Below are 26564 nucleotides of genomic sequence, written 5' to 3' on the forward strand. Positions count from 1 at the left end.
AAAATGCCCTAGCATTGTAGCATAGCTAAATCAAGAATCACTTAAACAAAAAACAAATTCAAACTCTCCAAAATAAAAAAAAAAACCACCAAAACAAAATGAAGTAATATGACTTAATGGAAGTCTCAGTAAAAACAAACCAAACAGCAAAAAAACCCCAAACCCCAAACCCAATCACTAATACATTAATCAAAAGAAAAGTCAACCACTCCCTTTAAAATCACCAAGAAAAAAATCACTGCAACAAATTAGCCTCATACAAATATGAATTTTATTTACAATTTTCCAAATTCTCAATCAAATCCAACTTCTCAGCTAAATGTGTAGCATTTCTCCTTTAAAACAAATTAAACATTGTGTTCTTTTCACATCTGCAATATGGAGTCCATAGGTACATGCTATTTTGGGGCATCTAATGGAACAAATTTAGATCACTATGTGTGTGTTTAACACTGAAGGTATTCTATGAAGACTCTTTCTTCAAAATGTATCTGCCTTGGGGACAAACATTTCCATAACCACTTTCTAATGACAACTAGTTAGGAAGGTTTAAAAACCCAGTATTTTATACCAGGACATACTGTTCACATATATTTCAGGGTGTGTTACCATGTTCATATTGCAAAGTTGCCTGCTCTATAAGCAATGCCACTGAAATCAAACTAAAGATTACCCACAGATTTAGATATTATTCAATGTGAATAAAAATGGCCATTGATGACTTTTACTCAAGTATGTGTAATTATGGGCCAATCTGTACCTGATCTGGTACCAGTGTGATGTGATCTGTTCTGAAACTTGAAACCGCATGGGTCATTATAATAAAAACTTTTACAACTGTATTGCACATAAGGTTCCTCAAAAGCACAAATCTACATACTGTGTCCTGAACTCAGAATTTACCTGCTAACTCTCATGAATAAAATCAACCAGATGGTAAAAGTGTTTATTTTTCTCATCCCAGTGTCTGTGAATGAAGAGAAGAGGGAGAAGATATATACACTTTGGAATCCATTCAATTATTTGTTTCTTCTGGATGTGATTTGTACTTCAGAGATGAAGATATTTTTAAAAAAAAAAAGCCAGACAGACCTTGGATTTATCTTTAAAAGTACCTCAAAAACATAACAAAAATTCAATTTAATTTTGATACATATTAAAACATTTTAGTCAGTTCTGCCCGACAGCATAACACGACAGAAATGCACGAGACTTGAAACATGCTTTAAAATGACATTCAACAAAGTATTTAAAATTTAATAAATAGCATACAATCACACACAAATACATTTCATACTGGATCTTTAAGCCTACTGAAAACAGACTGGCAAAGAATAAATAAAACAGTAGTTGACATTTTTGTTTTTAAAAGTGTAGATTCTTGTTGTCACGCTAGTAGCCACATATTAACCTGCTTATCACAAAATTGGAAGTTATGAGCTTTTTTCCCACTGATCTTTTGCTCCAACATGTAATACCATAAAAAAATACACTAAAAGGGACTTTTTTTTTTTTTGAACAACCAGTCTGCAACCAAGTAAACCAGTTTTTAAATACAACGAATAAATAGGGAATTAGTAAAGCAAATTCAATTGCAACAAAAATGCAACACCCCAAGAAAAGAGCCATGGAAATATATAGCCATTGCAATATTAGACAATAATAGTACTTAAAGTGATAGTGCTTGTGCACTAAGCTCATTAGAGACCTTAATATGATTTTAGTGCAAATCCCTTGAGTCCAAACAAGCTTTATACCCTACAGTATTAGGGAAAGATCTATTACCAGTTGGAACTTATTCTGTAGTGTATTTGTACATATTGGATATTTAAAGAACTAACACATATTGTAATATCTTCGGCCCTTTTTTCCTTCAAATCGAAAAGACTAATGACTGGGGATTTTACATACTATTTGGCTGTACCATATTAGATTGCAGTTTAGGAAAGTCAGCGCTATAAAAGCTTTTGCCATCAGTTTATCTATTGCATCTAAATTTCACAAATCATTGCATTTTGTACTTCTGAAAGAAAAAGAATGCTCCTGGAGAAAGTTTCTCCTCCCTTTAAATAAGTTCACATTATGATGAAATTCAAGAATATTTAGACAAAGTGTTGTATAAACTCAAAGGAAAGTACATATTTTACATTAACAATCCTTACCAGTATTTAGTATATTAAGTTACAAGTATGTTGGCAATAATACAACAGAGTCAATTCCTAAAGGAAAATAATTCTGTACAAATTCACCTGTTAATATGGGGTTAAACAGGCAGCCAAATAAGTCTTGAGCAGCCATGTTTCTGGTTTGAACTACAGTACCAGGATAAACTAAATTTCAAACTAACTGGGATATCTTCAGTTTAAAGAGTAATCAGATTATACTGGACACACACATCGTGTATTCAGAGCCATTAAAATGTTCACTCTAATAGTTCCATAATGTCATCCAGTATAAGAAATGTTTAATCAACCACACAGGCTAAAATAGTTTTAACATAATGTTGTCCTGGATTTTTTTAAACTAAAAACTAGTTTTAACTGTGAAGTACAAAACAATGACAGATATTGCTCCAACTTGTACACAATCTTTCCTAAACAATCCGTACCTAGCAGAGTAATAATGCCTCATCGTCACTAGTTTCATTTTTCACTGTTGCTTCTAAGCAAGTGTCGGGTATCTGGGCAGTGTGTACGATGCCACAGCTCTCACAGGGGCCATCTCGACTGCATGACCTTACACCGTGATGTGTTGCACTGTAAGGTTGCCTAAGCCCTGGTCCTTGATCTGAGCTGAGATCAAGTAGAGGTCTTGAACAGTCATTCATGTCAAAGTCTGATGCTACATCAGAGACTGGAATTAACATTTCAACATCATCATCCTCTTCTCTTCCACTTACCCCATTATCAAGCTGTCTCAAAGGACTTTGGTTCTGATTCACTGAGCTTGATCTCCCTAAAGTAAAGCGTACCCAGCGTAAGCCTTGAGTCATACGACTTAGTGCACTAGTAAGCTGGTGACGTGCGGGACTTGTGCTTGGGGGCTCTACACTCGTCACTTCTCTTCCACTATCCGTGTTACCGCTACTGCCGCTCTGAGCAGAGGAACTCCCACACGCTCCAACTGTTGCTTCTATTGCTGTTGCAGGTGGGACTTTCTGAGGCAAGGTGGCAGCAACGCCACCGACTGCTCCTGCTGTGTCTCTTCTTTCATTTTCTGTGTCTGTATCATCAGATTCAACTGAAAACAGACTTCTGTGAGTATTATTTCTTTCAGCTTCTCTATTAGTACTTTGGCTGGCAACATCATCTCCATCCGCTGAGACCAATGCCAATGATCCAGAATGACGTGACCGTGCAAAATTAAAAATTCGATTCCAAATGTTACTTGATCTGCCAGCAATAGGAAGTCTGATTGAGGTAAATCCAAGCTGAGATCGTACTGCCAGTCTCAGGTTTTCCAGAACCGAAGCCTAAATGAGAAGACAAGCAACAATCAAGTGTTGACAGTATGTTGGCACTGTTAGAACAAAAGAACGGCCACTATTGTGCAGAATGGCATATAACCGCAAAGTTAAATGTAGTGTCTTAAATATTAAAAAATGTTGCATCTTTAATATTAGGAATCTGGTGTATGTAGCAATAGGCTGTTTAAAAAACAAAGCAAGCACGAAAAAAGTCTAGATTCTCTTGAGCAAAAAATATTATGAACAAGGAAATTAAGCAGAAATACATATGGAAGAAAAAGGGGAATAAAAGAGCAATGAAGTGTATAAGGTACATTTCTGCCCAAATCAAGAACCTCTAAATAAAGACAAAGTAAAAACCAAGGCACTATAACCTGGATGTGGAACACTGATTACAGAAAAGTACATCCACAGACCCAGTGCAGACCCAGGTATGCAAGATATGTTACATATAATCTTACAAAGAAGATGAAGTAGTCACTGTGAATGTTAAAAGTACAGTACATAGAAACATGCCTCAAAAAGTTTAGGATTTAAAAACTAAATCTTCCAGAAAGATTTAACAGAGGTGACCTTTCCTTATCCACTACCATGGGGCTGCCTAGAGTAGAGACTAAATTAAATATCCTCTCTAACAGAGGCTTGTAGTTTGATTTTTTCCCCATTCTGGCATAATCAGTTAATTCCAGTTTCAAAATGCTTTAATGCTTCTGTTTAATTAAAATTATCTTACATGTTCTAAACCATACATTTCCCAAATCTGGTATACATTTTCTAGTCATTCACCTATAGAACAATGCATGCCTGAATTTTTCTGATTAAAACCTTGTATAACTTTTAAATTGTAAGGTAACATAAACATATTAACACCATTGACTTGGGTGTCCCTTACTCAAACTTACAGAAAACAGTGCCTCAGCTAAGTAGCTCAATTCTCAAATTCTAGGGCAGAAGATCTGCCAGATGCCCATGATTCTGAAAACATTCACTGATGTGTTTAATTACAGGATAAAGCCCATATTTGCATCTTTTAATGACGATTATGGCAAAAATATAGAATATTCTTCAGAACAGCCTGGTTTTCTTCCCCAATTAAACACTTGACATATATGCATGTATTTCGCTTCGTTTACGAACACTGAACTTCAATGTTCTCATGCTGTCTCCTTCAGCTCCCTTCTACAATCCTTCAGATGCCACTGGGCATACATACATTCATGCACAACCTACCTCCTCCCTTCCAATAGTTCATAGAATGATATTTGAATTCAAGCATATAAATACTTATGTTCAGTAGCCTTACTCAAAAACTACTGGCGAGACTGCTACTCATCCTTGAAAATCCAGGTCTGAAGGCATGTATCGGTTTTAGGAGGAAAGCATTACATACAAATCAGAACAACCAAGATTCCTCTAGCTTGAAGCTACTAACTTCCAGGAAACCTCAACTAGGTATCTTCAGTCCTACACAGATTTGCAATCTTAAGATGGATATATTGCTCAAAACAAAGCAAGTGAACACATCCTAACTTAATACTGACTCCCTGCCCCCAACACTTAACCATATTAAAAATTTAATTTGAGCTTTATAATTTATAGAATTCAATTTACATTAAATTAAGCTTTTACTGATATTCTCTCCTCTGAAAAACAATTTTTTAAACAATGCAACTTCCTTGGTTAAATAAGAGTATAAATTTTTATCATGGAAGCATCAATGCTCTAGAATGACTTTTTCATTATTTTTGAAGGTGATGGCCCGCTCCCTACTATTCCTTATTTTTATGCTAGTTAATTTCCCAGTACAGCTACTTAAGTTTTCAAGGTCACAAGTCTTATCTGAAATACTGGTCTTCATAATGCGAATTCACTAACACACTTTCATTGTTCAAAACTATTGTACATGCATCAGTATTTTTATGGACTGTGAAATCATGGTTACATAGAAAGACTATGAAGCAACTACATTTTGTTATGTCTCATTATGAAAAATTGCCACTTTCAGCAAGTCTTTCAAATGCCATTATATTTTAGTTCTGAAAAAAAAATTAAAATATATCTAAAGCAACAGTGGTTAATTCAATTTAAGTCAAACTAAAGATAAAAGAAAATGTCAGTAATTGCACAGCTTTTTAGAAGCTCCAGTACCAATCTCTGACTGCAGCCACTACATGTCTGGGTTTTCCAGAATTGTCCTCTCTATCAGGAGATTTCATTTTAATAAAACCCAAGATCTTTAGGCTACCTTTGTGGGGTTTCATGATGAAAAACAGGTCTGAGCAAGCTGTTTGTCTAAAAATTGTAATGATTCCTAAACGTGTTCATGTGCACCAAACCTGAAGTGTCCCATACAGGGTAGGGGTGTGCAGGAAACATTGGTTTGTTCCAAGTCACCTATACTAGAGGACTTACACATCTTCGCATAACAATTTCACTGTCTTAACAGACTTTCTCGACCTATCCCTACCTCAAGAGGCTCATGAGCATACCTGCATCACAAACTGGTTAAGCTTAATTTCAGAAAAGAGGACTACAAGCCAAATTTATGAAAGTACAGAATTCTTTTTAAACAGAAACATACTGATCTTTATAATAAACATGATAACCCATCCAGTAAGAATGAGGAATTCTACATGTTCATTATGGGCATTCATTAATAAGCTAATTAGTAAGTTTAGTGCTAGTTTAGCTACTGAAAAATCTTTACAATGTCTTCTTTCTGATATGTTTTCTAAGTTTCTCATGCAAATTGCAACTCATTTTCCTCCTCTCCTCTGCAAAATCCTCTGTGATGGATGACAGCTGCTGCTTGTGAACATGTATGTGTGAAAGAATAAGTGAAATCTATGGCAGAATAAGCGTAATGAGATCAGTTCTGTTCAAATTAAAGAAACCAATTCCCCTTCTTACCATCTTAAAACTATTTTTCTTATGTGCTCAGCAATAGTAGCTAACAGTAAACTTTACTGTATTAACTGCAACACATAATACAAGTTAATGCCAACTTTAATACAGCAGGATTCTTAGACTGAGACTTTTCTTCTATTTCACAAAAGTGCATTATAACTGAAAGTCACTCTTTTTTTAAATGAAAAAGTTGTTTCAATAGAAATTCATTCATCAACCAAATCAGAATTGTGCTAATGATCCATCTGAGAATCAAGATGGCTAGACACTATTAACTCCCATTTACTAGCTTTTACTTCGTTACTCATTCCTGTTAATTTTATATGATATGACAGCCTTACCTTTGCAATCATCTCTTCTATGCACAGTGGGCATGATCGTACCTAAACACATGTGCACAGTGGATATGAACTATGGTTTGCATTACAGGTCTCAATTCTTCTTTCCCAAATTTCGAAGTGCTACCTTGCAATCTTAACTTATACAATGACATCAATACAGAACATACAACTAGATCGACCAATCTATTACTTTTCATGCAAGAGGGATTCTATAGTATGCATTACTGGCATTTACTAACAAGAAAAAAAGCCTGCAAAGAAAACAGTGTGGTGTTACTGTATCATGATTCTGTCCAATGGTTAACCCTTAATATTATAGTATTGGCCTGAAAGGAAGAAAATGAACTGCTATAGAACAAAAAAAAGCAGATGAAAGTTAAAATACCTTTATTTCAGCCTCCTTAAATTTTAAAGTGGTCTGCCTGCTATTTTGGAATCTTACCTGATTTGGTGAACAAACAGGAAAATCTTCAACTGGTGGAATTAAACCCTGGGCAATTAACTGTCCATAGGATGGAGGAGCTTCTCTTCTTAGCAGTTCAGCCTCAACCCTTGACAAATGAGTTTCAAATGATCTTTCAAAGAGAAAAGAAATTTCACAATACGTAAGACTATGATGTGTATATATAGATATATTTAAGAGTAAAACTACATCAGACTTTTATAATCTGAAATAATAAATTTCAGCAGATGAAGTTTTATTAATTTAATTGAAATTTAATTGACAAAGAATATACAGTAAGTCCTTGCAGTCATTCCTATGGGTCTGTCCAGCTGAGACAAGAACAACAAAACCAACCTAACAATAAATTCCTAAAAAAAAAAAAACCCAAACAAACAAAAAACCCCAACAAACCACCATGGACTAAATATAAAAGGCACCATGAGAGATGCTGTGCTGGTGTTGGCTAGGATAGAGTTAATTGTCTTCCTAGTACCTGGTATAGTGTTATGTTTTGGGTTCAGTATGAATAGAATGTTGATAACACTGATGTTTTCAGCTGTTGCTAAGTAGTGTTTAGTCTAAAGTCAAGGATTTTTCAGCTTCTAATGCCCAGTCAGCAAGAATGCTGGAGGGGCACAAGAAGTTGAGAGGGGACACAGCCAGGGCAGTTGACCCAAAGTGGCCAAAGGGGTATTCCATACCATGTGATGTCATGTCTAGTATATAAACTGGGGGAGGGGGGCTGGGAAGGATTGCCGCTTGGGGACTAACTGGACTTTGGTCAGCAGGTGGTGAGCAATTGCATTGTGCATCACTTGTTTTGTATATTCCAATCCTTTTATTATTATTATTGTTATTTTATTAATGTTGTTATTATTAGTTTCTTCCTTTCTGTTCTATTAAACTGTTCTTATCTCAACCCACAAGTTTTACTTTTTTTTGATTCTCTCCCCCATCCCACTGGGTGAGGGGGGAGTGAGTGAGCAGCTGTATGGTGCTTAGTTGCTGGCTGGGGTTAAAATGATGACAAATGCTTTTATTATTTTATAAAAATTGAAGAATGCATAATCCTTGTATGAGAGAGTCTACAATAGAAGAAACAGGCTGTTAAATACAGAATTGAGGTATTTAATTGCAGAAATGCAGCTTTTCCACACTTTCTTTTTGGTAACAACATCTGAAAGCTTAACTCTCAATAGTTAAGCAATCAGAATACTTCTATCCCCTTTTCTTCACTGAAAGGGTGGTCACTCACTGAAACAAGCTTCCCAGGGAAGCGGTTGCAGCACCAAGCCTGTCAGAGTTCAAGGAGCATCTGGATGATGCTCTTAGCCATATGGTTTAGCTTTAGGTAGTCCTGTGAGAAGGAGGGAGTTGGACTCAATGATCCTCATCTGTCCCTTCCAACTTGAGATATTCTATGATTTTATGATTAACTAACCTCTTTTTACTGTCAAAGAAGAAGAAGAAGAAGGAACAACACCTTTAGAAATCACACGCAACAGTAACTGTATGTCAATAAAAATGTTTCAAGTATACCATAAATTTTTTAAATATTTTCATATCTTTTAAGTTCTCAAGGCCATCTGTTCTACTTACCTTCGCTCAAACATCCTGAGTGAGTACAATTTACAAGTACATCCCAGTGCAATGACAAGCAGCAATCCACAAATAAGACTCCCAATGACAGCTGCAGTTATTACTCTAGTGGGCACAATGACTGGGCAATTCTCTTCATCACTGCCATCACCACAGTCATCTTGAGAATCACAAACCCAGCTCTCAAACACACAGCGGTTATTTTTACAGTGAAAATTTCCTGGCTGACAGAAGAAACAATTTTTTTCATCTGAACCATTAGGGCAATGATTCTGGTAGTTGCAGCGATCTGAACGAGGGTAGCAAACACCATTTCGAGAGCAGGGAAACTCATCTCTTTGGCACATGGTGCAGTTGGTTTCATCCCTTCCATTTGGACAGTGCCAGTAGCCATCACAGCGTTGCTGCTCTGTGTAGCAACCCCAGTTTCCACCGCATGGGATTTCCCAGGGCAAACAGAAGCCATCTACTTGATAGGTGGCATTGAATCCTCTTGCAGCATTCACTTTGTCAGCACAAAAATGCACTCTTATCTGTCCTGAGGATGAAACAACTGTAAGAGGAGCATGAGAATCAAATGCTGTTAGCACACGCAACAGCCTCCGTGGATTCTCCTCTAATCCATCGTATATTTTGACATAGTCTCCATAACCTGTACCATCAAGTTTAAAATCAGTGAATCGCAAAATTACTTTGCGATGATCACCAGTGTCTATCAGCCAGGTGCAGTTGCTTCCAGGTGGATAGAAGTCAGGATAGTTGGGAGAACTGAAAGTACCATAAAAGTATTTTAACCACTGCCCACATGTTGGCACATCACAGTCTATTTCATCTCCTAGGTCAAGACAATCAATGTTACCATCACATTTTAAAGATTCTGGAAGGCAAGTGTAAAGCTTGGTGAAGCGAGAAAGACACTGGAACTGATTGTAAGCACAAGGTTGAAAGGCAGAAGCTGTTGGAGGATTAGCTTTGGCACAGATTTCTTCATCCGAGTTGTCTCCACATTCATCCATATTATTACATTTCCAACTTTCTGGAATACACTTCCCATTAGCACAATGAAACTGGTCACAATCACAATTTGGTTCATCAGATTTCCCTGAAAGAAAAAAAAGAAAAGAAATTATAAAAATGTTCTCTTTTTAGAATTTAGCACTTTATGGTTTGTGTCACATTTATGTGCTGCACCAGGTAGTTCAGAATGGCAAAATAACTATTTAAAGTCTCTGTAAATCATCACAGCTTTCAGTAAGTTTCAAGATAAAACAGTTTTTTTGAGTCAAAATTCTGTCAGCACATCAGCATGAGCCTCATCCTTAGCTGCTTTCACTCAAATAACTTTAACCCAAGCAAGAAAACAATGCTCATTTATAGTGATTGAAAAATTTGGCTTATAAGGTGCTAAAAATAACTCAGAAAAATACTGCACTGTTTTTCTCCTCTATCACTCAAAATACAGAAACATTTTATCCTGCAGTACCAGTTACCTCCTCAAATTCTTTCTTGTAAAAGCACTCAGACCTCTCTCCTATTTTCATAGGTTTCTACTTTGTACCAATGGATTTATGGCAAGAGAGAAGCTGACAGTTGAAGATTACCTATTACCACCAACCAAAGAAAAACCTCTGTTCTGGCCTCACCTCTTCCCACTACTCCTGCCTCTCCTCCAGCAACTAAGAGGAGAGTGCAGCAAATGCAGAAACACATTCTTGCCTGAACACAAAATTATACTTTAAAAGTTAAGGATCCAAGTAGTAGTCTAGAAAACATGGAAGAGTCTGGGGGGGGATGTGGTATGTCTTTTTTTTTTTTTTTTTTTTTATTCTGGACAGGGGCATGGGAAGTTGAGACACCTTTATTTAAGAAAATGTGGTCTACTGGCTACTACCACACTTGTAAATTCAAGAATATTTTTTTCACACCTTCATTTATTAAAGTTCCAACCATGTTAAACAGAAGCATAGCTGGGAAGCAAGCTATTTAGCAGAGTCAAATACCGCTGTATCATTTAAAATCACTGCAGTTTCTAAAAATGACAGTACAGACTGTAAAATGGCCTATAAAACAAACTGCTGTGGTCAATCCTCCAAAAAAAATAAAAACCCTCAAAAAAATCTGCAATGCAGATGGTCCTGCACAGCAGTAACTCAGGAAATAATTTACACAAATATATACTAAATCTAAATACCACTATACTTAGGGTTTTAAAAAAGAAACAGGAAAGACAGCATGATGAACTTACTGAAATATAGACTTTCCCAGGAGAAGCAGGTTCTATCTTGTTTTACAAGGGAACAATTCAGATTGGAATGGATCTCTGGAGGTCACCTAATCAAATCATCTGCTCAAAGCAAGGCTAACTGAAGTTTGATTGGGATCTTCAGGGCCTTGTCCAATCAAGTATTTTCAAATTTCCAGTGCTTAACCACACGAAGTGATAAAAGTCCTCATATCTAGCCTGAATTTCCCTTGCTGCAACTAATCTGCTGTGATAGGTCAAGTCACTCTGTTCTCCTTTTTGCTCTTTCAGTAGCTTAGAAAGCATTAAAAAGAAATACTCTACCTTGAAATATTTTTTTTTAAAAAGGTGCAATGTCAGCATTTTAAAAAATTCAAAAATGCTAAGGTTTTTAAAAAATGAATGCAGGAAAAAGTGAAACCAACAAGAATGATAAATGTTATAAGCACTGCTGAAGAGTGTTTAAGCCAAAAAATTTGCTGACAGAGTAAAAGGAGAGCAAAATGTATATGCTGCTGGTAATTAAGTTTTAGAAAATGTTTATTTCACTAAAACAACCCAGGGATCTAGTATAAATGGTATGATCATCTTGTTCTGTTACATACATATATATGTATTCATATATATATACGTATTTTATATCTATATAGATATAAAATACACTCAAACACAAACACACACATCATTCATAATATTAGTATGGCAAATACTTAGAACCTTGGCCTTGAATTTGAAACTTGTAAAACTGAACTACTAGACTTGTCCTGCCTAAATTGAATGACTATGCTCCACAGGTGGAAGGCAATACAGTAGAATATGCATAAGAAGAGTCATTGAACTTGTTCAAGTACTGATTGTACTCTAGCTCAATGCTTCTACCTTGCAGAGCCTGGAAGAGGTTGAGCAGAAAGCTGTAAAATAGACCTGTAAATACTAATGGCAATATTGTAGTAACAAAACAGGATACGATTTCAACATAAGCTCTTCCTTCTGCAGTCTTTTAAACATCCCAGAAAAGACCTGCCCACTTATCCTGATTTAGCATTTTTAATCACTGATCCTGAAGTCATTACATCAGGAAAGTTTACATATGAATAAAAAAATTAGAGTCTTAAAATAATAAGAGATGTACAAAAAAATACCTTTGCAAACTGTACCACAAAAGACTTCAGGATAGTACAAGATAATTAGCAGAACCCATGTGCAGTTGTAACCAAAGGACTAACACAATCCTTCCATGCATTTAGAGTGAACCTATACCTCTATACTTTCATTAACTCTATTTTCCACTCTACATCACCATTAGTAAACTCTGTCCCACTCTGATACCCATAATTAAAAAGGCTGATAAAGTGGTGAGAGGAAGACAGAGGGAAGAACAACAAGTGACACAAATTTACCTTCTAGTCAAGTACCCTTCCTAACTGTAATGCTTTTTTGTTGTTATTGTTTGTTTAAAATGAAATATGAATATTTACCTGGAAGATATTATTTACTTTAAACAAGAACCAATTCAAACAATTTACATGGCCTATCTTCCATATCAGATTTTAAACATGGAGCTCCCTAATGGTCCCTTTTGTGCTTGTAATCTATATTGTTTCTATCATTCCAGCATAAGTAGGTCTAACTTGCATCCATGTAACTGAAGTATTACTATTTTTCCCCTTCTTCTGAAATTACATGCCACCTTTGAGAGTAGCCTTAACAACACTGAATTAAATAGTCTGTTGAGACATTAAACTGAGCACTACTGCATGATGCTAATGAGAAGAAATCAAACAACAGAATGGCACAGTTGAACGTATAACAAAAATGTTGTTAGTATTTCAGAAGTCTCCTTCTCACACTCAAAAGTGAAAAGGATCAGATGATTATTAAAGCAGGTTTTCAACTCTTCTGCTATACACAGGCCAATTTACAACATTAGAAGACTCCTCTGATCACTGAAACACTACGTTTCCACCTCAATTGTGAAATACTTCCTAAGTATCATATCAAACGCAGGGACCAAGCTCAAACCAAAGTTTCAGTACAGTTCCAACCAACCAGCCCCTCCCCCCAAAACAAAACTTTTTTTTTAAAAAAACATTTGAAAACATAGGATTAAAGTCTTAAGTGCTCTAAACTGAGTACTACTGCATGGCACTAACAAGAAATCAAGTAACAGAAAAACCTGCTTATTGTTGAAAACATTACAGCTTCTTCCAAGAGGGGTTACGTCATGAAATTGTTTCAAGATTGGAGGAAAAGAGAAGAAAGGATTTTTCAGAAAAACTCTACTGAGCTTGTGGCTTGCCTCCCCTGCTCATTCCACACCCCTATCCAAAATGTCCTTCCTTCTCAAAGCCCCTCAGGCAGGAATGTTGCCTTCCCTCTGCGCCTACGAAGAGAGAGAGATAAACAGGGCAGAAGCCGATGCCTCACACCGGATAACAGTGTGTGTGTGGGCGGTTCACAGAAACAGTAGTAGAGCATGACTGATTAGACAGTGGCTCCCACCCCCATCATCATCTTGGTGAGATGGTAAGCAAAGCACAGGTAGAACATTGCCTTGAAAGCTGAGCCCGCATCAAATGCAAGGCTACATTACTTCTCCCAAGACTTGCTAAGCTGCAAGGAGCTGAACCGTAGAGGGAACTTTTTTGTAAGCTTGAAAACAGGCAACAGAGAGGGATAAGCCCGCCTGGAAACTTCAGGTTTGTGAAAGACGCTGACAAGGTGGAGAAAGTCATTACAAAGAGTACAGAATACAGACCAGGAACAAATATGGCTTAGGCTAGAGGAGATCAGGACTCATTTTACTGAATTTTGGTGGAATAGTTTTGAAGATGGGTGGCAGTGGATAGGTGTAAGAGTATGAGTTGTTTTATGGAGAGGAGTTAAAAGCTGGCGCACAGAGATTTGGAGCAGGCCAGACAGTGGATATAGACATATATTGGGAGCAAGAGAACGTGAAACCATTATGAAAACAAAGAAAAATATAATCCAGTATTTGGGATGTTCAGGACATAGAACACCAAAATCATGCTATTGCATAAAACTGTAATATCTCTTAAGGCCAAAAAGAAGTTTGGAACTAGTCTTTACCCATGACTGGCTACCCATGACAGCTACTAGAGCAAGAATTGCCCACAAAACAGTCTCAAACTATTACTACTAGTAACTAGCTTATATTGCATACTTGAATTATCCAAGAAAAATTCTGCATGTACAGAACCATGTCTGTACTTGGCTAGATAATCCATCATATTAATATGTGGGGTTTTTTAAATTTTATTTTTTAAAGATAGTATACCTTCTGGAGATGGGAAAAAATGATGCAATTTCTATGAGAAATGTAAAAGAAATCCTGCCATTTCTTCCCTCTCCTGCCATATTTACTGTACTCAGAAGTCTACCCAACTATTTTAACAAACTAATTTTAGTCTTTTGAAAACATTTCAAATCTTAAACTGTTAAAAAAACCTTCCAGTTGCCTAGCATTAATAGTGAATTTTTTTCCTCTCCAAATCATTCACTCTGCTTATTACTGTAATCATTGATTCCCACTTTGAATATTCAAGTTGTGCATGGGATCAAAATACTTTACACAATGTATATTTTCCAATTTCAATAAGCCTTGAAGTGACTACAGGAAATACACATACTGTACCCTGCTACAAGGAAGTAGTTCTTGAAACAGGAAACAAAAAATGAAACCATAAAACTGTACTAGGTATCATTTGAAACATACCAGCAAAGTAGGCTAATCTGAAGCCTTTTCTGGAGATGCTATCATCTGAATGAAATCTGATCCAAACATGATCCTGTGAAGAGATGTATGGTGAAGGAATGGAGGAGCCGCAAGCTCTATACCCTTCGATGTTCTTGTAGCTTCCAATTGTTAACCAATCTGAGCTGCATCGTCGTGATCCCTGAACATCAAAATCCTGAAAGCTGAAAGGAAAGAGGAAAAAAAAAAAAGTCAAAATTGCTACTGAACTAACTGGATATTACACAACCAAGCTGATAAATTACTACACATAAAAATGGAAATTAGCTGTAAGTTCTTTTTTGGTCTGAAATAAAAAGAGCAGCTTCTCTACCCATGTAAAAATAGTATTTAACCTTGTGGTGATGATGCTTTTACATTATAAGGACAGCATGAATCCATTCAGTCAACCAAAATATTGCATCCACTACTTAAAGCACCTCAGTTTTACTACAAAAAACACATTAAGCAAGCTTTATCTAAAACCAAACAAATTCTGTTCATGAAATTGTCTTTATGAGTCTCATTTAATGACTTTCATATACTACTAAGTGGTTTTATTTAACCCACATTTCATCAGAACTTTAGCTAATGCTACACCTAGCCAATGATATGACTTGACATTATAAATACAGCTAAATTGTTCAAAACTATGATTTCAGATAAGATTTTCTCCCAGTTGCACTACTTGGTTACCCAACAGGTATGTCATGGTATGGCTACAACTATACTAAGACAGGCTGTCATGGTAATGAAGTGTGAATGGGAGACAGTCTGGGCAAAACAGGTCTGTACAGACAGCAGAGCAGTAAACCAGAAATGAAATGTGAAATGTATGAGTGGAAAAAAACAACGTGAGAGGAAAAAAAGTTTTATTAAAAATAAGCCAGTATGAAAAAGTTTAGAAAGCATACTAGTAGATGAACAGTTCTACCTACTTTACATTGCATTTATGCCAGTTTAATATTTAGTAGAAAGACTGTTTAAATTAAAAAGCAGTACTTTAAATAAGTAACTGATGTCAAAGCAAATACTTCATAATGAAGAGTTGCTTCTTAGGTCAGCAAGTCTGTACTGGAAACTGAAGTAAATCTTCAGCTAATGTAGTTTCATGATCAGCCTACGAAGCAGTACTAATTTGTATCTTGATGGTAAACACAAGCCTAGATTTCCCTTATGGCAGTAATGGGGAATGAACTGATGACAACTTCAACCTATGATAAAACTTTTTTACATTGCTTCTTCAGAGAAGTTACAAGATACATGCAACTGTGAGGAGCTCCCTGCACCAAAACTCAGCATTTCCAAAACTGCGATCATTTCTACTAAGTTACTATTTGCACCCTGTCATTTTTAAGCACACCATGAAACTTCACAGCAATGAAGCATTATAGAATTTCCCCTACACATTTTTAAATGCAAAATTCCTGTATTTCAGAGACATTAAAAAGAAATCAAATGAATAAGCACATAGAAGTTTTTCTAGTCACCAATTCTCCAGTTGAAAACAAATGCTATGTGGCTGCATGAGAGCAAATCAGATGAATGGAAAGGCAGAAAACACACAAAACAGAAATCCTACATTTACAGGAAGGAAGAAGAAATCGGTACATACACAACTGGCAGTTAAAAAAGTCTAGGCACTACTTCTTCAGTCCACGTGGTTAATACAGGAGCACTGTTACCTTATAGTAATGATCTCCCCTGGGTTTGCATGGATGTACCAGCTACAGTTGATGCGGGCAGGATACTCAGAGGGCCACCCTGGACTTGTGATTGTCCCACTTGGTGATCGAATTTGTTCTGGAATATCTCCACAAGCTAAAAAAATACATATATATTGAAAGCAATTTGATTAATTCCACTTTTTTTTAAAAGCCAGTAGGACAAAAAAAAAAAATCAGCACTAATCAGGGAAAATATCACACTGAATTAGATGATGTAGCAATAAAAACATGTCTAAAGGAGTTCATAATGGAACATGTCAGCCAAAAGATGTTTTCCAATGTTGCCAGTGCAGACTTTTATACTAATGTCAATTAGTACTATAGATTAAAAAATATTATTCTATACAGACTTTGACAACTTTATTACTGAAGTGAAAGATTTCGTATTTCCTATTTTTATTCTTAGCCTTCACAAAGATTCAGTTCAATTTAACCATGCATTTACACCTCATACTGACAAACGCATTAGAAGGTGAAAAATAAATTAAAGCTAAATAATCAAGCAGCTGAAATTTCCCATCTCAGGAAGACCCAGTGCCTGGCCATCACTTAAATACCCCCTTCCAGCCCTTAGCATGGAAATCATCCTCAAACACACGATTCCAAATGCTTGGAAGGCAAAGAACACTTACTGCAGCACACTTCATTTATAGATATTAAAAGTTAGGTTCACAAGAGATTATTCTTAAGAAGGACTTGCATACTATATTTCTGATAATGGACTAGAAAGCTTATATTTATAGGATTAATTCTATGCAGCTGAAGTAACTCAGCCATTTGTATTCTTACTTTATTATAGGTGTTGCTTTCTGCATTGGCCTTAACTCAGCTGCTTGTTCCTTTCACTGAAGTGTTACCAGCTCTGCTGATTTTATTTCAAGCAATGTACTTACTAGTTTTGTGGTTTTGTTTTGCTGGGGGGGGGTTTCCCCCCCTTAGCAGCCTTAGGTCCAACACCTGTCACATAGCATATTCACAACCATCACATAAATAGGAAGGCCAGGCTCGCTACAGAGCTTGAAATTATGAGGAAGTTTCAGAGGTCAGAAAACACATTAAAAGTAATTGCCCTCTATGGTCTTATTTTACAATTTCCTCACTGCTAGTCCAAAACTTGCAAGCTCTCAAAGTTTACTGGTAGCACAATCCGTTATGCACAGTAGTTCAAACACAAGAACTATTACAAATGAGGAAGCGCTTTCATTATTGTCTGATGATCAAAAGCTGTTAGAATTTTTTAAATTTTGAATATGTATTTGATTAAAATAACAAATCAGAACTGATGCAGTGAACAAACACGATGAAGAATGAACTGCATTTGTAACAGTGCAAGAGTTGTAATCATGTAATTTGTAAACAGATTCTTAATTTTTTCTATTTTTATCCACAATTAAGCTTTTAAGATAATTTTTCAAGATTACAGGGACCTGAGACTACTGTCCAGCTCTAACACAGTAAACAGCTATATTCTTAAATTATTATTACTTAAAAATATTCTATATGGAATAACATACATTTCTAAAAATAGGTTTAAAAGGATTAAGAGACAAAAATGCTGGCATATGCCTGAATTTTCTGTATTAGCTTAAATACAGAAATCTACAAACAAAACTCAGTAAATTTACTGTTTTCAAGTACAGCTGTAAGAAAACACTGCTTTAATAGTTTTTCACATTTCTTATTAGAGCTTCATTCATGCTGCACAGTTAAATATTAACATAATTTAGCTACAGAACACAGGACCTCTCCTAATATCTAGGGATAAAAAAGTCTCAAAATAAAGAAAGATATTATTTTATTTGAATATTCAATCAACTGTTCACTGGAAACCTTGTTTTAATTTTGAATAAACCCTATAGGTGGTGCTCTAATACCATGATATTTTGGAACAGTGCTCCTGTGTGAATGATCTGGATATACTTTACCTCTGTTCAGACAAGAAATGGAAGGACTGGAGAGAAAAACTGGTTATTCACAATTAAATGTTGACGTAAAATAGCAGTTTTAACAGGTTCAAAACAAAAACGTGCAAAAAAGTAGAATGTGTAAAACATTTTGTACCAAGCTGGCAGATGTTGGCAAGCAATTCCATGCACTACTTGGTTACTAGTGAAATAGTACTCAGCTTAAAATAAATTGCCTTCAGGTGAAATTTATGCTATTACAACATTCACCTGGTTTTAGATATTTACAAATTGACATAGGAGATTTTGTCACTGAGAACCTAAGGAAGCTTTTAAAATTTGCCTGACAAAGAAAAACCTTACACTACAAAATAAAAATAATCCATTCAACACATGTTCATTCTGTTTTACAAAGTTCACCTCCAAAAACTTAAGCATGCTAGAAATACATGTACACCATGTGTCTATTAAATAGAAACCTCCAAACATTGCTAGCAACTGTAAATTACTACGCAATTAGCTCTGCAAATTCCTATGCTGGCACAGCGCATCATGACAACTATAACCTACTCAATCCAATCCCTGCAGTAGTACAAGCAGCAACTTTTACTTGTTACATGAGGTTGAACGGAAGAAATTCCACATGGAAAGCCTGTATAACAAAGGTAGTATTTTCAGGGCACCATGAAAACTTCCAGTTTTACTCAAATTCAGTTTTTTTAGCCTTTGTTTGCAATACCAGCCATATCCCTATATTTTCTATATTTTTTTTACTTAAGATGGCCTTTTCTCTGTTTCCACCAAAGCTAACACTAAAAAGCTGGGGGCAAAATATGACCATTTCCAGCACCATCTAATATGGGAAGAGAGAAGTCGACTAAGGAGGGCATGAGGAAGCAACAATGATCACAGGCACTAAAATACAGGGTGGAGTGAACAATACGGTACTTCTGCTGTAGAAGAGAGAACCAAACAGAAGAAAGTGTGCATATGACAAAATGCGGGTTCAAAAAACAAAATGGAATGGACTTGGAAAGGGAATTACAGCTTCCTTAACTTCAGGTTAGCTAGATAAACTGAATGTACTTGTGTACTTGGTATACATCCATGAACTGAAATCTTACTTATAACTTGGGAGACAACAGAAATCTCCCATTTGCTTAAAAAGAGTATAAAGATCAAGATCAACTGTGTAAGAAGCTGCACTTCAGAAGTGCTGTCATTTTCAGAGAGAATAATTTCTCAGAAAGATTTTTAAAATCAAGGATAACTTTTTGAAACAGAACAGTTTTTAAAGGAATCTACTTTATAAAGATAATAGCAAGCCCATCAAAATCAATTCCTGACCCTCTGCTTAACTAGGATGTCTCTTCTAAAGCTTTTGGGAATATAATGTAACATACATTTTATTCATGTGTTTGTAAACATGGTCAAGAAGGACATGGGAATCAAAAAACCAATTCAACTGTAGTGCATAAAACAGAAATCTATCAATAGAAGCAAACATCTTTACACTAAGTTGTGGAGAATTTGCACTTCTAATTTCAATTGCTAGTGGCCCTGCAGGCATTTGTCATATAGGTCAGTTATGGTTATAGGAACTTGAAATTACAGGAAAACTGACTTAAGTTTGGCATAATTTATTAGAAGTATTAAAAATATATAAGAAAACTGCAGAATGAAAATCAGGAGTCAGAAAAAGAGGAGATGACTTTGCAACCGAGGCAGAAGCACAAAACAAACTGACAAGGCTGTATCATAAAGAAGCAAAGACACACAGTGATGCATGTCCAAGATGTTTTCAAATCTCATGCTGGTGGCTCTAAGATTTCTGGGTGGAACAAATCCCTCCTGCACAACCATTTCTACATGGGTGTTGTCTCTGCCTACATTCCTCTCAATCCCCCTATATTCTCTGGTACATTTCTGCTCATCCGTCTCCTATGTGCTTAAAACTCTTTCCTTTGTAAGCCTTTATTTCATTAACAATCCATATGCAAAACTGTTACTTTGCTATAATATAACTCTGTTCAGTAGACTGCAATACTATAATTAGGACTGAAGATGTTTCACAGACTAAAGTGCAAAATAATGGTCAAAAAAACCTGCTGAGAGAATAAGTTGTGCACATGGTTTTCTGGTGTATATGGATTTTCTTGTGGACTTTTTAAAAACATGTACAACAGTTGTCCTTATTCCCTTCTTCCTGAAATTTGTTCACCACCCCACATTACAGAACATGGCCATGAACTACCTATGGGATGTTGACTGGTAAACAGAAGAGAGCCAATGAAAACTTTACAGTACCAAATTCAACTTGCAAGTTATAACAAGAAAATAATTAAGAAACCTATGCAAAAATTCTGTAGCAAGATCTAGAGAAGTAAAGTACCTGTAGTAACAGTGAACAACATGTCAAAGAAAAAAGTCACTTCAGAAAAGCAGGGAAAGGGAGATTAGGGATTTATCTTCACAGTAATGCCAGGAGATTAGTTGAAAAGATAAAAGAATTAGCTTTCAATGTGAACCACAAGATGATAAGGTACGCATTATATTGGACACGGTAAGGACATGAATGCAGCTGGATAAATGATCTGAAGGTGTTTAAAACAGCTTAGAATAAAAAGAGAATAATGTTGTGATAAAGTCTAAACCATGAATAGGGAGGATAATTATTGCATTTGTAACTCTCAGGAGCCACTGAAAGTCTTATTTGGAGAACTACAGGGGAGGAAGGCACAGGAATCTTTACCTTCAGGTCAAGCTGAAAAGCTTTAATTTAAAATGCCCTTTGCTCTGCAATACAGAGACACACTCAGCAAAAAGGAATCATTATGGTTTTGGGTTTTTTGGTTTGTTTTGTTTTGTTTTTTTTTTTTTTTTTTTTTTAAATTGTTGTGAACTAGTGTTTTCACCAGTGTAGAAGTTCTTTAAAACAGAGGGGGCAGAGGGATTGGTTTTGCAGTTGTGACAATTATGGTGCAACATACCCTAAAGACAGACCTGAAAATACTTCTCAATTTTTCAGACTTTAAAGGCATAAACACTTGCTCTCTAGTGATAGCTTATATGCAAGAGACAACATTCCATTACTGCTGTTGGTAGAAAAAGCATGCTCATATATTAAGAGGTGTACCTGTAACTTGGCAGATATAATATACAGCAGAAGCATAAATACCGAAGACCACAGAGGTCTGTGCTATTAAAATATAATTTAGTAAGGTAGGTCATGTAGCCTTACAGCGGCAGCATGACAGGAAATCTACCATCAAGACAATCATTTCATTTTAAATCCCTTCTCAGTAGCAACTGTCCAAGAAATTCGCTTGCTTGATTTCAACACCATGTTAAAGTTGGATTTAGAAAGATTAAAGGCCAGATGTCTTTGGTTCTATTTTACAGAAACTCTGCTTAAAATTGTTCTGATAAATATAAAGCTGTCCAGGTATGCTTGATCAAATATATAATCTGCAAGTTCAAAAACATGTTTGGGAGATCCAGATTGTTTCAAAGGAACTCAAAAATCGTCTAAATCCATCCCCATCTTTTATACTTGGACCATATACCCAAGATGTACATACAAAGAACTGTAAGAAAAATGTCACTGCGTCTGTCTACATGCTTTCTTCAGGTTTTCATTAACAGACCACCCCCATCCCCACTATCTCAAAATTCTCCAGTGAGGAATTTTCACTTTATATCAAGATAGAAACTTTAAGAGAATGATATTTATTTTTCCCCAGCTAGGAAGCTGTTTCAGAACACAGGACCGCCAGAACTACTTTTTTTAACTTTTATTTATTTATTTATTTATTTTTAAATGGAAGTCCTCACTGGATCTTTCTTCTCAGTAGTTAAAGGTCTGTCTACCAGCTGCTGTTATCTTGCATAGAAAGTACATTGTGTTCTCCTCTTCTTGGCACTGCCTATTCAAGCATGCTGGCCAAAGTACTGAAAGCAGAGTCAAAAATTCCATTCACCTCTTACCCAGCAGATGCTTTTCTGCCTGTATTGCAACCTGTGATATGACTGTTGCAGTAAACAAAGGGGTGAAAGGTTGTTAAAACACATCCTGAAAACTGCATAGCTAGATTTTAGGCTGTCTGTTTCTTGTACAAGCCAATTCCAGCAACAATGGTTCCCATAGTGGCAAGTACCTGTGTTATTTATTATTTACAGTGTGCCATAAATGTAGTATATATGATACTTGGTGCATTAGTACTGTTGAAAAGCAACAACATTCTTCATGATACAGCACAAGAATGGATAGCAAAGATCATAATTAGACTTTTGACAGTCTTTGAGTGGGAAACAATGAAAGGGAAAAAGAAGGTGGTATGGTGTAACAGACACCATCCACTGACAATACATTTATCCAAAAACTTAACCATGTCCACAAGTAGCAATGTAATGTTTGAAACGATACTGAAAAGATAACTACAGCGAGATGTGCAAGCTGTTGTCAAAAAGGACGAGTTTGCATTTTGACTCTTATTTTAGGAGAAGGATGCGAAAATCAGTTTGATTTCCAGGGATTAGTGGCAGCTTCCCTATTGAAAGAATCAGGCTTGCATTCTTCTACCCACTGAAGAACAGTGTTTATCTCCCCATTTGCACATATTCTGAGTATCTGTATCATAAAACATGACCAGCAGCTTAGCTGACACAGCTTAACATCTGAAGAACAAAGACTATACACTGGTATCACCTAATGCCTTAACAGACATACAGTCATATCAGTAACACAGAACAGTCCCAACCGTGGCTGCTGCCCAGAAGAGGCCTAAGTACTGGAAGAGAATGTAGCAACCTTTGAGCAACATGTGCTGCTTTTATACCCCATATTCTCCCAGCATTTCATCAGTTTCTCAGTTTCATGAGTTCTAAAATTCTTTTTTTCTTGTATTAAGGAAACTGTGCAGTCAAGTGTACAGTAGTTTCAGTTACTGCTTCAATCTAATCAGGTGAAACGCATAACTCCTGGATTTATATTATTTGATAGTAGCAGTGTCCAAAATTACATTTCAATAAATTTCATTTCACAAAAACTTTACTGTGGAAAGAAAATATCAATTCAACTTAAACCAACTTTTCTCTTAGTTCAATGTTTGTATGGAAAAATAATTAAGCAGTCCACTTAGAAAGGCATAATCTGTTCATGAGCATGCAGGTATCAATTTTATCTTATGAGAATTTTTCCATGTTCCAGTTGCTTCATTCCTTATTACATGCTGCAAAAGGCAGTAATAATTTTTATAGCCAAATATCTCTTCATAAGATACCAGGTGGCTTTCAATATTTACTATTTAAGTCATGCATGAAATTTAAACATTACAAAAAATGACTTACCCGTTGACACTCCTGAAATATGCACATTTTCAGAATGTTCTGCAAGAGCACCATTTCCTAAAATTAAACATAATGAATAAGCTAATTTCCAAGATAAAATTTGTAAAAATTCTTCAGATACCCTTTTACAGAACAGAAAGAACAAAACTGAAGTTATTTTAATTAATATTAAACATGAAAGGTCCTACGTTCATTTTATGATAAAACTTAAAAGAAAAACTAGAGAAAAAGTTACTATACAATGAAAAAAAAACCCCCAAGCATCATTAGTGTTCTAGGACAATTAAATGTACTAGAAAGTTAAGGAACGAGAGACTGACAGTAAGAAAGTTTTGAGAAACTTCAGGCATTTCAGATGGTAGACTTTGCATGATTTTGCATCAGATGCTCTTTTTCTTTTCAAGAAAGGTTTATTTCAATGCATCCTCCCCATCTTCTCCTAAATCGAGATTTGTAAGTAAATACTATGCAAATAAAGACATCCAGGGGAAGACATCCATCTATTTCATGATGAATTGCAGCCTACACCCTTTATCCAGAAAGATGTTTCAGATATAGCCAGGAACTAGCTACCTTCCAGACTAACCCCCCATCAGTGTTCATTAAAACTAAGCATACTTGCAAAGATGAACAAGACCCATGTGGTCATCAAGAGTTAGAGACAAGAAAGTTATTCCTCCAAATCTCATACTACTTTGTACTCCTCCAAAGTAAAAGTAGTCTGCTAAGGCAAATACTTTTGCTGACAGGTGATAGCCCTGTTACATGATGTAACAGATCAAGTTGTCTTTGTGCGTATTTCTCCCACTGAACAGCTCTCATTTCCCTCCTCTTTATTCAACATCTTTTCTTTGAACATTTACAACAAATTTTTAATAAAATCTTCCAGGCATTTTGGAAGGAGAGACCTACTTTCATAAATAAGCTCCTTTGAACACAGGCAGTGAATCTAAAATGTAAAATACATCACTAAGCAAATTTTAAAACCACAACTCTTCATCCCTCAAATTTTTGTAATATTGAAGATTTGCCATGTCACACAGATTTTCATACATGTGACATCAGTTGTTCTACCAGCGCTGCAATATAAGTGTGATATGTTTGGGTAACAAGAACCTTAAATACTGAAGAAAATATGAAGAAAACTTAAATAAGAAGAAAACTCAAATTCCTTTTATAGCAAGCCTAAAGACTGTTAAACTTGACCTAGAATATATACACCTAAGCAAGCATCTCAACACTCTGCCATTGCAGTGGTTACAAATAAAATGTTTCAGAAATTGCTCCCAGGGTTGACACCAAATGCACAAAGACATAATTTTTTACTTCCTAAAGACACAATAGTTAGAAACCCAATGATCAGAATTTGCAGAAAAAATAGCAAGTCTAATTTTTTTTTTTAGTTGAATTACTGAGCTCTTAAAAGTGACATGTTTTCCCCTCCATTTTTAATGAACTAATTTTGCTGCATATATTTACATACCACATTGCTTTGTCTCAATTTTTAAAAAAATTCCACACTAACAATTCCCCTCAACATTCAAAAGACAGAAGTATTTTAAAACAAAAACTATTTCAAATATTCTATTAGTGAGCAACTATTTTCCAATTAAATTATTTTCAAAAGTAAAATATACCTATCAGTTTTAAAAAGCTCTTCTCCAAATAATTTCTGCATTTTACATATAAATTGACATGCTAAGGAGTGTTTACTGCTCTGATTTCATGTCTTCAATAACAGCTCTAAATGTACAAAATAAACACTGTCTTTGCTGTAAAGTGATTTTACTTGTAACTGATTCCACAGAAGCACATTTCTGATTGTCTTGTTTTCTATTATTTCCATCAACATAGGGAAAACATTAACACATTTCAAGACCTCTTGTTTTAAGCTAGAAGTAGCTTACTGGTATTTCATCTTTCAAATTACAGTAGGGATTATCTCTGGTTTTGTATTTTCAAAAAGGGGTTATTAGCACATAGCACATAGAAATGTATCTGCAGTTGTTATTGAACACTGAAAACAAACAGCATGGCAAAAAAAAAAAAGGAATTCACAAACATTTCGAAACATGATAAACCCTGAAGTAAAGGCATTGAAGGCAGTCAATATCTGGGCACTCCACTGATGCCCCTGGAATCCGAATTACAGACAAGCTGCCTATACATAAAGGCCAGGAAAACAAATCCCCCCGAATTTTAATGAAATCAGTTCTGATAAAAATACAATAATAAACCATGAAAATACTGACATAACACTGTAGTGGTGGAAAGAAAAGCAATGTATATATAAAAAATTCACAAAAACTATAGATCAGGAACAACAAGAAGCATACTAAAATGGAACTCACATCCAAATCCTGTACACATTGACTTAGAATTAGTGGGTTAAATTAAGAAAACTTCAGTCAATATCAAAAAATTGAACACTTTAATATCTTCCATCTAAATGTGCTTTATGATCTAACAATTAATCTCTTGATGTAAAGTGATGTCAGATTTATTGTCAAACTAACATCAGTGATTAGCCAGAAGAAGCACTGTTTGATGATGAAGCCTCAACTCAGACCCAAGTACTATAGTACAAAAATAAGGTGTTTTTTTAAAAATTATTTCCTTCCCAATAATCTTTCATTACATTAAAGTTGAACCTTAGAAACCTCTCAGATTATTACTTCCTTTTTTATTGGAAACTGTCACTAAAATAGAGTGTGTTCAGATGTCATTTAAGCATTACTAACTGCTGAAACCTTTAAGAAATTTTTAGGCAATGATCCTTATATGACCTCAACAGTTATGTCACATGGTTCCATATAAACTGAGACCACTA

At 35.5% G+C, this 26564-nt stretch overlaps 1 protein-coding gene across 2 annotated transcripts in view; it reads right to left on the reverse strand.

Moving 5' to 3' along the window:
- Window positions 1–252: 252 nt before the first annotated feature.
- LRP12 (LDL receptor related protein 12) overlaps window positions 253–26564 on the reverse strand; it is a 53028-nt gene continuing 26716 nt past the window's right edge. The window contains exons 2-7 of one of the 2 annotated variants that reach the window (XM_075023798.1): window positions 23735–23791; window positions 16440–16575; window positions 14737–14939; window positions 8759–9860; window positions 7157–7289; window positions 253–3472 (exon numbers count right to left, since the gene is read on the reverse strand). In XM_075023798.1, coding sequence (XP_074879899.1) covers window positions 2609–3472; window positions 7157–7289; window positions 8759–9860; window positions 14737–14939; window positions 16440–16575; window positions 23735–23791 — 2495 coding nt within the window. In that variant the 3' untranslated portion in view covers window positions 253–2608. The remainder of the gene's footprint in view (window positions 3473–7156; window positions 7290–8758; window positions 9861–14736; window positions 14940–16439; window positions 16576–23734; window positions 23792–26564) is intronic. The other variant, XM_075023799.1, reaches the window with a different exon arrangement.

The sequence above is a fragment of the Buteo buteo genome, chromosome 3 (genome assembly GCF_964188355.1).
Source record: "Buteo buteo chromosome 3, bButBut1.hap1.1, whole genome shotgun sequence".
Classification (NCBI taxonomy): domain Eukaryota; kingdom Metazoa; phylum Chordata; class Aves; order Accipitriformes; family Accipitridae; genus Buteo; species Buteo buteo.